This window comes from Vombatus ursinus, unplaced genomic scaffold, assembly GCF_900497805.2.
Source record: "Vombatus ursinus unplaced genomic scaffold, bare-nosed wombat genome assembly UNPS02014778.1, whole genome shotgun sequence".
In the NCBI taxonomy this organism is placed as follows: domain Eukaryota; kingdom Metazoa; phylum Chordata; class Mammalia; order Diprotodontia; family Vombatidae; genus Vombatus; species Vombatus ursinus.
Genome location: NW_020954556.1, coordinates 26,204,350 through 26,218,814, shown reverse-complemented (window position 1 = coordinate 26,218,814; position 14,465 = coordinate 26,204,350). Strand labels below are relative to the sequence as shown.

Genomic DNA, 14,465 nt, shown 5'->3' with positions numbered 1-14,465 from the left:
TATTATAATGTGCTAATAATTGATGATGATGACCATTGTTTTTGAAATAATTAAGTTTTATCTAAAAAAACTTCAAATAATTGAGTGGTATCTAAAAGAATCTGAAAAACTTCCACTCTCCTGCTTAACTGGATAAACATTGATTCCATATATTTTATTATCTGTGCAAGTATACCTCATGAGTTAGAAAGCAAGCTAAGGGAAAAAACTGTATTAAAGTCCCTTAAAAAAATTGAATTATTATATAATATTGTGTGTTGTATACAGAACCATAACTAGCTGATTATGCCTCCAGCAAATTCAGTGAAAGGTGGGGGTGGCAGGTATAGGAAATGGGTATAGTTGGACCAGTCAGAGGAGCTTTGAGATGCCTTTTAGTTCTATATCTATGAACCTATGATCTCATGCCCCATAGCGAGAGAGTATGGACCTTAATCCCACAGGATTGGCAGAGGGGTAAGAGGCATCAATAAAACCCTGGGGATGGTGTCATACCATTCAATTGGAAAGGATGCCCACCTGGATGACAGTGAAATAAAGTCCTTTTGCTCCTTGCTTAGGGGAAGGGGCAGGGGAGATTGGCTCTAGTTGTATACATGTACGCGACAATTTTCCAAATGAAAAGAAACATACCTCTGACATCTAAGTTTAGATTTTACATATAAACAGGATATGTATAATATAGAGATATGATAAATCTGAAAAAAAAATTAATAGACACTATAGACAAATGTATATATTAAGGGTATAGTCCATATATTAAGGATATTATATATTATATGTTAAGGGTATATATTAAGGGTAAAGTCCACAGCAGGGAAGACAAGTTAACATATACATTAACTATAAGGTTTTGTGTACACTTTTTGGTAAACTCTAAAAATGCACTCATTTGGAATTGGAGATTTCTCCGTTGTTCTCATTATGTTAATGAATAAATTTTATGTCAAAATATCATATGCTTACATCTTAAAGGGCAGAACATTAATGTTTAAATATGCTGGTACTAATAATCAAAACATGAGTCCTGTAACCTATTTTTTCACTAAGAACTTAAGACATAAATTCACCAATTTATGAATGTTTTTTCCCAACTAGGGGCATTGGCCTGCTCTGGTTTGTCTCTCATAAGCTATTAGAACTATATTTTATGTAGGTCCCCTTTTCCTATGACCCATATTCAAAAACTACTCTCCTACTGACTGAATATTCAAATATTAACATATTCTGTTATCATGCTAACATATTGTAAGTATATACAATATTATATAATTGATTCAAATATTGACATAGTATGTTAACATGTTAACACATTTTAAGCATACTTAATATATTACCATGCCAGGCATCTTACTTTAAGCAAACCTGGTATTTGAACATCCAGACTTAAATCAAGAGGATTATTCTTCATTTGAAAATAATTATTCACTTTATAAAAAGAACTACCAAAAACTCTTTGAAATAATAAACCACTTAAGACCATAGGATGTAGAGCTCAAAGTGACTTTAGGTGACCATCTAGTACAACCCCCTCATTTTACAGAGGAGGAAACTGAGTCCCATAGTGGTTATAGTGACTTGTCCAAAGTCATACAGGTAAGTAGCATGGTCTTTCTCAGTCTGCCAAGTTGATCCTAACAAGATACAAGTCTCTATCATCTGATGACCAGCCTAGCTGAGTTCAGAAAAGCTTGTCACCAAATTGGCTGCTGGGTAATGATTTCCGGTCATGGTAACTCTTGAAGAACACCTACTTAAGTTGAAGAAAAGGTGTGATTTACATTGGTGGAGGCAATAATCACACTAACAAAGTCACAGATTCCTGAATTAATGACATAGAAGTCACTGAACTGGAATTGGTAAACCAGAAGCAAGCAGCTGGGACAACAATTGTGCAGGAACCATGATATCCACCTTGCCTAGACCTCTAAATCAATCTAGGTCACACAGCTGAGAACATAAATGTCATTTATAAATATTATTGTTGTTCAGTCCTTTCAGAAGTGTTAGACTCTCTGTGACCCCATCTGAGGTTTTCTTGGCAAAGATACCGGAGTGGTCTGCCATTTAGTTCTCCAAATCATTTTACAGTTGAGGAAACTGAGGCAAACTGGGTTAAAAGTGACTTTAAGTACAGGTAATTCTCCCACCCCACTTGGCTATTCTATAAGGAGAAACTAGTGTGGAAAAGCTGCTATGAAAATATGGATGTATCCAAGGTTACTCAGGCAGTGGGCAGAGGCAAACTAGAAACCTCTGAAGGCTGCCTTCAGTTTGTTATTAGGTCACACATGCTCCCTTGGTTGTTAGTATAAAACACCCCAGTGATTCACACAGTGGAATGTTTGAGCCAAGGATGTCACCTAATATATAGCATGGAGATATGGCTTTATCTGGGAATTACATAATCTGCCTAATGTATAAAAGTAGCAATGGAATTTGGTGCTTTAAAAAAAAAAACCCACTATCACCTTCTGGGTGGTTCCCCCTCTTACCAAAGAGGACTCCCAGCAATTTCCTTAGCTCTGCAGGTGACAGATTAAACTAGGGTTAGTGAAGTTCTCATATAGGTCAATACAATGTCTGGTTTAGTTTTGTAGAAGAATCCAGCAAAAGACCCTAAACGTTAACCCTTACAATGTTGTTCCTGTGATTTATACCACATCCCTAGTTCCATAAAATTCCAGGGAAAAGGTCCAATTTGGTGTGAAAGCTGTGTCTGAAAACCTCTGGCTAAATCTGCCCGTGTTCTAGGTCTGGAATGGGTGGGATTGGGAGAAGGGGGGCTCCATGGGAGAAGGGGAGCCGGTGGGATGCAAAGACCCCTCTTTCCCGACCTTTTTGACACCTTCCTTCCAAAATACAATTGCTTGTCGCCCTTCCCCCAACTCTGCAGTCCTTTATAAGGCCAATCTAAATGCGGATGGCGCCCGGGATGGGGAGAGGTCTGAATCCCACTTTTGCATTTACTTATGTGACCTTGAGCCAGTCACCTCTCTGGTGTATCCTCTTTTATTTAAATGAGGTTGTTGGATTAAAAGACTGCTAAATTTCTTTCCAACTCTTCCACACCACATGTGGTGTCTACTCCTAGGACAATCGGTCCACAAGCATTTATTAAGTGCTTACTAAGTGCCGGTCACAGTGCTAAACAAATGGAACACAAAGGCAAAAAATAAAAACTATCTATAGAAACCACCAAGTGCCTGACTTCGGGGAGCTCACATTCTAATGGGGGAGAGACATCAAAAAGCTCCAGATTCCTTTGGTTCTATCTACACAAAGGGTACATGCTCTTTATAAGTGTTAAGGTGCTAAGGCAAAGTGGGGATCAGGAGGGTACCCATTCTCTGGCAAATTCCCTTCCACTCCTCTACCCGAGCGTCCCACCCTCCACGCTATCACATACACGTACACAGATGCCCCTTTCTCGGAGGTGGGAATGTGAGTAGGGCGTCCCTACAGCACGTGCCCCTTAAAAAGAGGGCATAGGGTTTCCTACCGGCCACAGGAGGTCCGCACCTCGGGTGACCAGACAGGCAGATAGCCTTCAGACCTTACAGCTCTTTCTTTCTTTCTTATCTCCTCCCCCACTCCGTCTTCCCAATACACACCTACTCTCTCACACACGCACAAGCGTTTGGGGGCAGGAAACGAGACCCACTCCCCCGCCATCCACACACACGAACACGCACACCCTCGAGGCCATCCCAGCTTCCTGCCTGCCCTCCACCGTCCAATAGCCTCGGGGCAGGGCAAGCAGAACAAGCCGCGACAGCCTCAGCCAGGGTCCCCGCCCTGTTCCCGGTTCCTTCGCCTTGGTAATCCATTGGGCCCGGGGCTGGGCCTTTATATGCCTCCTGCAGCCCGCCCGGCTCGCCGGCTTTCTTTTCCACCTTCTGTCCTCCTGCAATAGCACCATTAGCTGCAACAGCAGCAAAAGCAACAGCAGCAACAGCAGCAACAGCAGCAGCAGCAGCAGCAGCAAAAGAAGCAGAAGCTGCTCCCGGGCACTGCAAAAAAAAAAAAAAAGAGGGGGGGAGCCGCAGCCTGCCAGCACCGCTCCCCATCCTAGCTCCCCTCTTCGTCCCCCCTCCTTTCCATCCTTCCCCCCTTGTCCTGTCTTGCCAGGTCAGCGCCAAGTGTGTATGTGCGTGTGTTTGTGAGTTGCGCGTGTCTGGGTGTGAGCGCGCGCGCGCGCCCGCCCGCCAGCGCTGCGCCCGCAGGAGCCCCAGCTGTGCGCGCTGGAGCCCGGCTCCGAACCTGGGTCTCCCCCTCCCCCAAGCAGCGGAACCCGGGCATTCCCCCCTGCACCTACCCCTCCCCTTCCCTCTTCCCCCCTACCCCGGGCCCCCCGGCTCCCGCGGCTGTGCAACAAGATGGCGGGATCGGTGGCCGAGAGAGACGCGGAGGTGGTGAGTGTGACAGGGCGCACAGGAGGGAGGGAAGGAGACGCGGCCCCCTGTCCAGCCCGGGCGCCCAGCTGCTGGGGCCAGAGCAGCGGAGACGGCCCCCGCTGCCGCGATTTGCTGGAGGTGGAAGGGAGTAGGGGGGTGGGTTTAATTTGCAACTCCCCCCTGCCTCTTTTTGGGGGAAGTCCCTGGATCCCGAATACCTGTTAGCTGGAGCCGGAGCTGCATGCAGACGGCCCGCAGTAGCGCGGCCGGGATCGGGGGAGGGCGAATAAGGAGCTGGTAGCCCAGGGTGGACCTGGCCTGGAAATGGTTAGGCGGAGACTAGAGGTGGGGGAGATAGATGCCTGCTCCCCGCCACCCCCACCCCTGTCCCATTGCTTCCCCTCCCACCGGCCAGGTGCTAGGTAGGAGCCGATGGGCTTTAGGGAGAGTGTGCGCGCACGTGCACGGTGGGTTTCACCCACACGTCCGACGATTCCCCCTTTTTCTCTGGGTCCGGCGACCGGGGCCTGCCTGCAGGAAGTTGAGAGTTTTTGCTCCAGGTAGAGGAGAGCCACGTCCCCAGCCTGGGCAAGGTTTGAGGTTAGACCAGGGCCTCCCCGGCGGCTCCGCAGGTGAAGGTTTTGCAGTGTCAAGTCCGAGAGAATTGAGCTGGACTAGTGAAACCTTTCATTTGACCTGGATCTTTGGGGCCTTAAAATTGAGTTACTTCCGTGGGACTTTGGATTTGAGTTGGATCCTACTGGAAACATTCAGAGCTTGTTTCAAGGACATCCTTCCCCCTCTCCTTTTTTTTTTTTTTTTTTTTTAAAGTATATAAGGGATGGAAGAAGAGAGAGAATCCCAAAATCTAGCTGTAGTCCAGCCCGGGATTGTAGTTCCCTGGCCTGTCCCTCCCCGGATTCTCCCTTTGCCTCCCACCAAAGACTTCTGAAAGTGAATCTCTTGTGTTTCTATTTTTAGAAACTAGAAGATGGACATTTAAACAACTCCTTGGGATCTCCTGTACAAACAGATGTGTACTTTCCACGATTGGTAAATAATTTTGTTTTATGTTCTTTTCTTTTTTTTTTTTTTTTGGCCTGCTTCCTTCTCCCTGTATTCTGTATGGACCAGGTCCTCAAGCCTTCTGCAGATAAGCCACCAACCTTCTGTTATCTTTTTGCTGTTTCTAGATAGTACCGTTTTGTGGGCATATTAAAGGTGGGATGAGGCCGGGCAAGAAGATCTTAGTGATGGGGATTGTAGACCTCAACCCTGAGAGGTAAGGCTTAATCGCTGTCTGTGTTTAGCCGAATTGCTTTTCTTTTTTCCTGCTTTTATAAATTTTGTTATGAAGATGGGGGAGGGGCACAGTTTGTGTTCAGAAATAAAGGTGATGGTAAAAAAAAAATCAATAAAAATAAGACTTAAAAAATCATCAGAATCACTGTCCTTATCAGGGAATGTTGATTGGAGTGCCTAGCAGAGAAATAAAACTTCTCTCTCCCTTGTGGTCTAGTGCTTCTCTTGCTTCTGGATACATTTCCTGGCCAAGGAAATGCCAAGAAAGTACCATGTTCCCATGAAAAGAATTTGTGTGAATCCCATCCATCATTTCTGCAGACAGCTATTTTTATCAGGAATTATAAATATAGACACACATTTTCCCTTTGACCCATAGAGGGGGTTAGGATCCTTTCATCATTCTTTTATGTGTTATATGCAGCCAGGACATGACTTAAGGAACTCACCACCACCAAAATTCAAGGAAAGCCAAATACGGCAAGTTATTGTTCCCTTGGTCAACCTCTGGGGCTGTTTCTGGTTACTCAGAGTTTTAGCAGCGTTGGATTAGGATGTATAGAGGAGTTCCTTGGTGGAGGAGCGGGGAAGGCAGACAGCGACACCCCTTCAGGAAGAACAACAATAGTATGGACAATTGAAAATCTATACATCATCCAAAATCAATAACTTCAATCCCTCTTCCCTTCAGTACATTTTTCTTTCCCTAGCTCAGCTGGCAGGCAGCACAGTTGACTTAGAAAATTTAAAAGCCTGAATAATCTAGAAAGGATGTCAAGTTATCTGATCCCATATAGATAAGGTTGGTTGTGTTATTCTTTCAGTTTTGAGATCAGTTTGACGTGTGGGGATTCCAAAGACCCTCCTGCAGATGTGGCCATTGAACTGAAAGCAGTATTTACAGATAAGCAGCTGCTCAGAAATTCATGTATATCTGGAGAAAGAGGTGAAGAACAATCAGCAATTCCTTATTTTCCTTTCATCCCCGACCAGCCGTTTAGGGTAAGTCCAGAGAACGGTGCACTACCAATTGCACAGGGGTTTGGTACATGTAGCTTGCTAGTTGGTGGGTGGAGAAATATCCAAGCTGCTGAAGTTTGCTGCACATTCAGGAAGTAGGCCGTCTAAGAGTTGTAAATATTTAAAATTTTAAATATTAAATATTTAAAGCGTTAAGTGTTGTACATTAATGCTTGCAATGGTAGTCACTATTGTTGTTTGTGGAATAAGTTGTATGGGCTCCATGAACCCAAGAAAGAATGTAGAGTACTAGGAATAGATACTTTTGCGCACACACAAATCCCCACTGGCCCCCCTCCCCATCAGACTTAGCACTGTGCTAAGCATAATGACTCTTTGAATTATTCCTCAGGGATTGAATATTTCAGTCATTAAATAACAATTTACTTTCTCATGAATTTCCACTTTTCTTTAGAAATTGTGGTTATTATTTCACGAGCCTATTCATAGCCACCTCTCTCCCACAGTTTATGCCCTTGGGACTGTACTAGAGAGTGGCAGGATAATACAGCCTTTCCTTCTCCCACTGTTGTGATTTAAAAGTATGGGAAGCTAGTGATAAAAGTTTTGTGATGCCTCTTGTTAGCGTATGTCCCAAAATTGGCAGCTATGGTTTAAGGGCTTCGTGTCACATGCACATTAATTATACAAAACTCTCATTGACCTCTTAGGGACTGTTTCTTTCTATGGGCAGTGAGCCGGTACAGTGGATAGCACCCTGAGCCTGGAGTCAGAAAGTCATGATTTCAAATCCAGCGTCAGGCATTCATTGTGTGACTCTGGTCAAGTCTCTTTAACTGCCGCCTGCCTCAGTTTCCTCATCTGTAAAATGAGAATAACAGTAACACATACTTCCCAGGGTTGTTGTGAAGATCAAATGAGATAATCTTTGCAAAATGTTTTGCAAACTTTAAAATGCTATGTATAAATGCTAATTATTATCATCATTATCATAATCTCATTCTGAATAAAATTTTGCCATTAATCTACTGCTCCTCATTCCTTATCTTGAAAATGCCATGCGTGAGATTTATGAGGACATAATTACCTTTTCTCATCTTAAAAATAGAGGCAAAACAGTATAGTGGACAGTGTTGTACTTGAAATCAAGAAGGCCTGGGCTCAAATCCCACTTTTGACATTTGGCAGTATGAACAGGCACAAGTCACTTAAACTATCTTGGCCTCAGTTTCCTCCTCTATAAAATGGTGATAATAGATGCCGATCATCCCCCCTCCTACAAGATTGTGTTGTAAGCCTCAAATAACATGAAGTGAGATAAGACTTTTGCAAACTTGAAACTGTAGAAATGACAGTAGTTACTATTACAGATAGAGAAAGTGAGAAACAGACCTGCCCAGGATTGTGCCCATTCACCTGCCATATGTGGGACTGTGACCAGCATGAGGGATTCCAGGATGTGGCCTCTGGATGGGAGTAACTAAAGCTTCTTGACCAACATTTTAAAATAACGCAACACTCAATTGAACTAAAATTAGGGCCTTCTATGTTAATATCACCTCAATAATCATCTTAATTAGATGTGACTAATGTGCTGTGTGGAGTCTCTCCTTACATGGTGAACACCTGTCTCTTAATAAAAACATACCAAGAGACCATTAATTACACCCTGTGGTAAATTACTTAAGGTGTAGTTAAGAAAGAGAGAAAGAAGGCTTAGCATTTCCAGTATGGAAGCAGGATATTTGTTCCACAAAGGCCCTGATGATAATGTGTGTAAGGTGCTTTGCAAACCTTAAAAGTGTTATATAAATGTCAACTATTCTTATTACGCTATTTATTATTATGCTCTTTTTTATTATAAGTTGGTCCAGTAGGAATTGACATATCAACTTCTGGCAAAGTAATAGAATCATTTTACTTCAGGAGGAAGCTCCTAATGAAATTAGTGGTAGAAGTTAGGTGGGTAATCAGTGGTGGCATTAAATACCATATCACACTCCTGCCAACGGCAGCATCATTTCCTGGATGTCGAGTGTTTGAAGGCAGAAGCAATTGTAAATCTATAAAATGTGCCTACTGCCTTTCCAGAAATTACAAAATCATGTGTTAGGCCCAAATCATTGAAATTACGTACTTAATTTGTCATTTTGTTTTTCCCAGGTGGAAATTCTTTGTGAACACCCACGATTTAGAGTATTTGTGGATGGACACCAGCTTTTTGATTTTTACCATCGAATTGAAACACTGTCCTCAATTGACACAATAAAGATCAATGGAGACCTTCAGATCACTAAACTTGGCTGACCTGGGTGCCCAGATCATTGTCCCTACTCCAAATAGGAGCAGATGCCACCCTCTGTTGTCTGGAACGGCAATCCTACCAGGATATGGAGACTTAACAAAACAAACATAAACAAACAAACAAACAAAAAGACACACTTCCCAGTCTCTTCTGTGTGTGCAGTTTAACCCCAAAATGAAGACTTGAACTGGGGTTTACCCTCTTGAAGAGAGCTTTTGGGTAACAGACACTGAGCCGATGTCCTGGAGCAAAGTAATACATTTATGCTGGGTTTTGTTCCTATCAAACTAGAATGGGTGTGGGGTCATTTGGGATTTGGGGCTTAATTGGCAGCAGTGTATTCATTCATCTTTCCTTTGCAGAAGGAGGTCTGCAAACAAAAGTGCTAAAATAGTAGTAATAATATTAATAATTTTAAATACGGTACACAGAAAAGTTTTCTTTTGTGCAACCAGTTTCTGCACTGAAGTAGATTCATGTAGCACAACCAATAACATTTTAGTCAGGGTATTTACATAGAATGTAGGTTGTTCAAGTTTTTTGCACAGCATAATATTAATACAGTTTTTAAAGCTTTCTTGGTAGTTTATTTATACTCAGTGTATGTATTAGAAAAACAAGCAGTTATTGAGTACATACAGAGAACAGCAAGTCATGAAGTTTTGAATGTACAAATGACTTAGGTCCATGGGATAAAGTAAACTTTTATCGCTTCTGAAACACATATACAGTTATTTGAATAATTGAGTTCTGGTGGTGTCCTTTACACCCCTAAAATTAAGCTCCTTTGGAACAGTTGCTCTAAATGCTTTGGGGGAAGTGGGGAGAGCTTTGCAGTAATTTAATTAAAATTATTTCCCATGCTATTGGTCATTACATGTAACTACATTTACCCTGAGTTTGCTCCTTTCTGTGAATTGACATAATACATAATATGGCTTCCCTATGGGTATATTCCCACATTTTCTTGGAATTTATACCATAGCTCATTGTGTAATTGTTCAGTTAATTGAAAATACTTATGAAGTGATTGCAAAGACAATATTTTTTAAAATGTACTTTACAGGGACTTTCAACTTATTATAAAGAGGGTGTTCGTGACATGATAGATAGCAAAGTAAGTGTACCAAGAGAACTTTCTGGATTTTGAAATAAGGTTAATAATATTTACGCTGTACCAATAACAGCTGCCGAATTTCAGAGTTCAGAACATAGGTCTCCTTTCATATGTCACTCTTAGCAGTTTCCCTAACCAGTGCCTCCTCTGCTTTGGCTGACTGACTGACAGAATCGATTATCTTCCATCTCTATTGATCCTTACAGGAGGAAAGATTAGGATTGAGGCTGGATCCCAACTAAGTAATTCTGTTTCAAAGGGTTAACTCTCATATTGTCAAGCTTTTGAGTGTGGACAATTTTAGGCTCAGCAGAGTTTTGATACCACATACTGGCTGAGCTGATAAATGGGTTCGGTTTCTCTAAGGAGATGTAGAAAGTACTGTAACTATCCATGGAGGGAAGGTTTAAGGACTGGCCTCTGAGCTCCACCCTCCCAGGCTGTGCTGGTGGCATTGGTTAGAACTTCGCATTAGTAAGGTCCCATGGAGAGCAGGACTCCATATTGACTCCCAGCTCTGCTATCTGTGTGACCTTGGGTACTTCTCTGGCCGTAGATGGTGGTCTCTATGGTCCCTTCCAGCTCTAAAACCTCGTGATCCTAAGAGTGGCTGTGGGGGGTGGGGGTAGGGTGGGGGAGGTGTATTTATATATAATTCAGATTTGTTGGTAGAAAATCGAGTCTTGTTAACGGTCATGTTTGCTTTTTAGTTATTTTACACAACATGCAGACAAATGGAAATGACCAGGTCATTTCCACATGTCGAAAGAAGGTAGACAGTGTTTCAGCACCAAAGTATAATCTTTAAAAAAAAAAAAAAAAAGGAAAGAAAACCAAAATCATGAGGTTTGAGGATTCTTCCCCATCTCGGAAACTGTTTAACACAGTCTCACTGTGTTATATAAGAAGATTCATTATCTCCTCAGATCCACTTTGCTCCGAAGAGTTTTACTAGTTTGGCTAGACTGCCTTTGATCAACTTTTCTCACCTTAGAGAAGTGTAAGCCTCCCTTATTCTGAAGAGAGTTTGTAGCTATTTATAGCATAACTGGGCTCTGCTCATCATTAAATGATCACCTTTAGAAGGTAGCCCGCCAGCTACAAAATTCAGCAGAAAATAGAGGGCACTTGAGTGTAACCGGCTGGAAACAACTCAATTCTACCTACTTATCACTGAACCAATTAACGGGTCTTTAGGCAGCTTAGCCGCAAAGGTGCAGTGTTAACCCTTTCATCTCAACTCAGAGAGGGCCTTGAGAGCCCATAATAAGCCTTTTCAGGAATGCATTTTAGCTGTGAGAGAGCTTGATTCAAGTGCTGCTAAACTGGAAGGTGAATAATCCTGTGGTTTTAATCATTTTTTTAGCTGCAACTTGAAAATAATTTTCACCTCACATCATTCTGTGAGGTCTAAGGTGGGAAATGAAGATGAGAAGGTAACAATTTAAAATTTCACAAGAAAATGTTGTTATGTAGGCAGTTGCTGAGTACCAGAGCCCTCATTTTCCAACATGATTAAAATAATCCCAAATATCAGAATTAGACTATTGAAAGATAAAGTAAGCTTTACCAGGGGTCCCTAACCTTTGTTTCATGGACCCCCTTTGGCAGTCTAGCGAAGCCCAGGGACCCCTTTTCAGATTGATTTTTTAATGGCATAAAATAAAGTAATAAGTATTACAAAAGAGATCAGTGATATTGAAATACAGTTATCAAAGTATTTTTAAAAACAAGTTTACGAGTCACTAAGTTAAAAAACCCTTGCTTTAGACAATCTGTTATTTCCTTCCTACAACATTGTGTCCGTAAAACAGAATTGAAATTGGTGTCGGCTCTTTGAATTACTAAGGAACTTATCTTTAAGATTTTGTTTTGGATATGTTTCCAGTGAAGCTGACCTTCATTTGGAACTCCTTTTAAGGTTCCTTCATAAAATTGATAAAATGATCTTCATTTTATTCAATTGCCCCCAAAAAAGAGGGAAGGAGAAATGTTGCCTTGACAGAAACAGCCTTGACATTCTTAAACATTCATGTAGAGATAGAATTCCTTTAAGAGATTTTCAAAGAAACACTTTCTTATTTTCTGTGTGGTGTAAAATGTTGCTAAATGTGTTATCTTATGTCACTGCTGAAAATTATTTGCACTAAAATAAAAAAGCATTTTGTACAAAATATTTTCCACATCTTCTAATTTACCTTAAGTACCATGTTGTAGTAAACAAAACAGTGTTCCACACTTCTCTTTCTGAAACCCCAACCCATAGCCAGTTGATAGTGATTTAGCTGTGTCAGCAAACCAGTCAAAGGCTAGTGTTTTAAGGGGAGAAAAGTATGTAAAGGAGTTGGGTTTTGGTTTGGTTTTGTTTTAAACAAGGATCTCCATCACTTGTGGGAATGGCTAACACTGACTAGGCCCATTGGGGTAAAGAATGAAAAAGGGGACATAGGGAAAGAGATAGAGGAAATGTTGCATGCCAGGTGTTTGAGAAATATTTGAGTGAGTGAATGTGATACTAGCTGTGTCTATATTGTTTTGAGATTGTATTTCTTAAGTTTCTTTTCATTGTTTTTAAAGCATGCATCTGGGAATCAGGAGAGGGACAAAAAGAAAAAAATACCTGGAGGGTCACATATAGACAATAAACTTTGACTTTTCATTGCATAGTATCTGGTAAAACAATATTTGCTACTTAGGACCTTGACAAGTTTCAAGCAACTGAACAATTATTAAGCATCAACTGTATGTGTTGCACATAGTAGGCACTTAAAATGATTACCATTCATATAGTGAATATATAAGTAGTATGAAATAAATTAAGCCACAGGAAGCATCCAGGTCCATACTTATCTCTCAAGTGGTCAAATATCTGGTTCTGTTCAAGGAGGTCCAAAGTCAAAGAAACTGATTTACTAATCCTGCTTGGTAACTTTTTGTATGATGATTCAGTGCCAATTTTAAATACAACTTGGACTCTTAATCTGGGAGACAATCCTGAGAGAAAAGATGCTAGGTGTCAAACACAAATGTGCTTCTCTCCCATTAGGAAAGTTCCCTCAGACAATATGCCATTAAGACATAACCATATTAACTTCACTTCTCCTCCCCCCGAGGCTAGAATAGTAGACGGTCATGTACCTTCAGATCATTCTAAATATAATAAGAGAATTGAGTTATATAGGGGCTGGAATACTACTATGACTGATTTTTGTATCTGCCTGTAAACATGCTTCAGTGTCCATCAAGGCAAACAGGGCCATTGTCACAATTGTTACCATCTTCTCATCTACCCCTATAAAATATAGAACAGAAGAGAAAATTGTTGCTTTACAAATAAGAGTTTTATAAAACCCACAAGGCTCAGAGTGTTTTTTGGAAGGTAATTTCAATTTACACCAAAAGATGAGGGCAGTGAGCCACACTATAATAAAGAAAAAGTAGGTAGGGATAGGGGTGGGAAGGGGAGTGTCCTTTATGGGTTTGGTAATTATTATAATTACTCTTTTGAAGAAATAAGGACTGGGTTATGTTTCTAGTTACTTGGTGTATTTTCAGAGGGACATGCTTATATGTTGAGGTTTGGGAAACGTGCTGAAAAGCATTTAACAAGCAAAGGCAAACTGCATAAATTAATACATAGGATTTTAGTCCTAAATTTAAAACACCCTTTCATGAGAAAAATGTAACTGAGTTAAAATATGCTCCTTTGCATCCTATGTATCAAGATACAGTTGCCTCAAGTGAGTTTCAGTCTTATTTTAATTTCACAATTCTTTACCCCCAAAAGATTGTTAAAAAAAAAAATAGGTAGAGAACTCTTGTTCAAAAGAAACAATTAATTAAAATGGGTGTATCCAAGATGCCCAACAATGCCCAACCCAAATGGAAGGGGGGAAAATCCGAAGACGCTTTCCCTTGCTTTGATACACCCTACCTTCTCTTAGAAAAATACGGGATTACGTGAACAATCAACCAGGGTAAGAAGGGATTATTGTTTATTTGATATAGTAACATAAGCTCTACCCAAATAATAGACTCTTATGTAGCTAATAACTTTTTCCTGGGCTCTTTGGATGTTGTAGGATATTTTGACCTTCAAGTCTTTCATGAGTAATAATGAAGTATTCTGCTAATAACCCCTGCACCTCCCTTTATGTGATGGTATCCACTGAGCAATATACATTTTATGCCATAATTAATTCTATGATGTTAAAACAAAATACAACAGAGTTTACTCATTCTGATTGAATAGGAAACAAAACAAATACAGTTGGCTAAGGAGGATGTTGAGTGGGAATTAGGAATGGGAAGATCTGCTCCACCGATCCTAGGCCAGTAATAATTTGCTATACGTATTTGGGCA

At 41.0% G+C, this 14,465-nt stretch overlaps 1 protein-coding gene across 1 annotated transcript; it reads left to right on the top strand.

Annotated features, from left to right (window-relative positions):
• The first annotated feature begins 4,233 nt into the window (after window positions 1-4,233).
• On the top strand, window positions 4,234-12,278 carry LGALSL (galectin like). The gene is made up of 5 exons (XM_027865524.1): window positions 4,234-4,415; window positions 5,379-5,450; window positions 5,591-5,679; window positions 6,524-6,701; window positions 8,844-12,278. The coding sequence occupies exons 1-5, from the start codon at window positions 4,380-4,382 to the stop codon at window positions 8,985-8,987; spliced, it is 519 nt and encodes a 172-aa protein (XP_027721325.1). The 5' UTR covers window positions 4,234-4,379; the 3' UTR covers window positions 8,988-12,278.
• The last annotated feature ends 2,187 nt before the right edge of the window (window positions 12,279-14,465 follow it).

What these genes read in the sequence shown, in the direction of transcription:
- LGALSL (XM_027865524.1), top strand. Translation starts at nt 4,380, where the DNA reads ATGGCGGGATCGGTGGCCGAGAGAGACGCGGAGGTG. An exon ending in ATGTGTACTTTCCACGATTG is followed by an intron (nt 5,451 to 5,590) that starts GTAAATAATTTT and finishes TGCTGTTTCTAG; the next exon opens with ATAGTACCGTTTTGTGGGCA. An exon ending in GTAGACCTCAACCCTGAGAG is followed by an intron (nt 5,680 to 6,523) that starts GTAAGGCTTAAT and finishes TTATTCTTTCAG; the next exon opens with TTTTGAGATCAGTTTGACGT.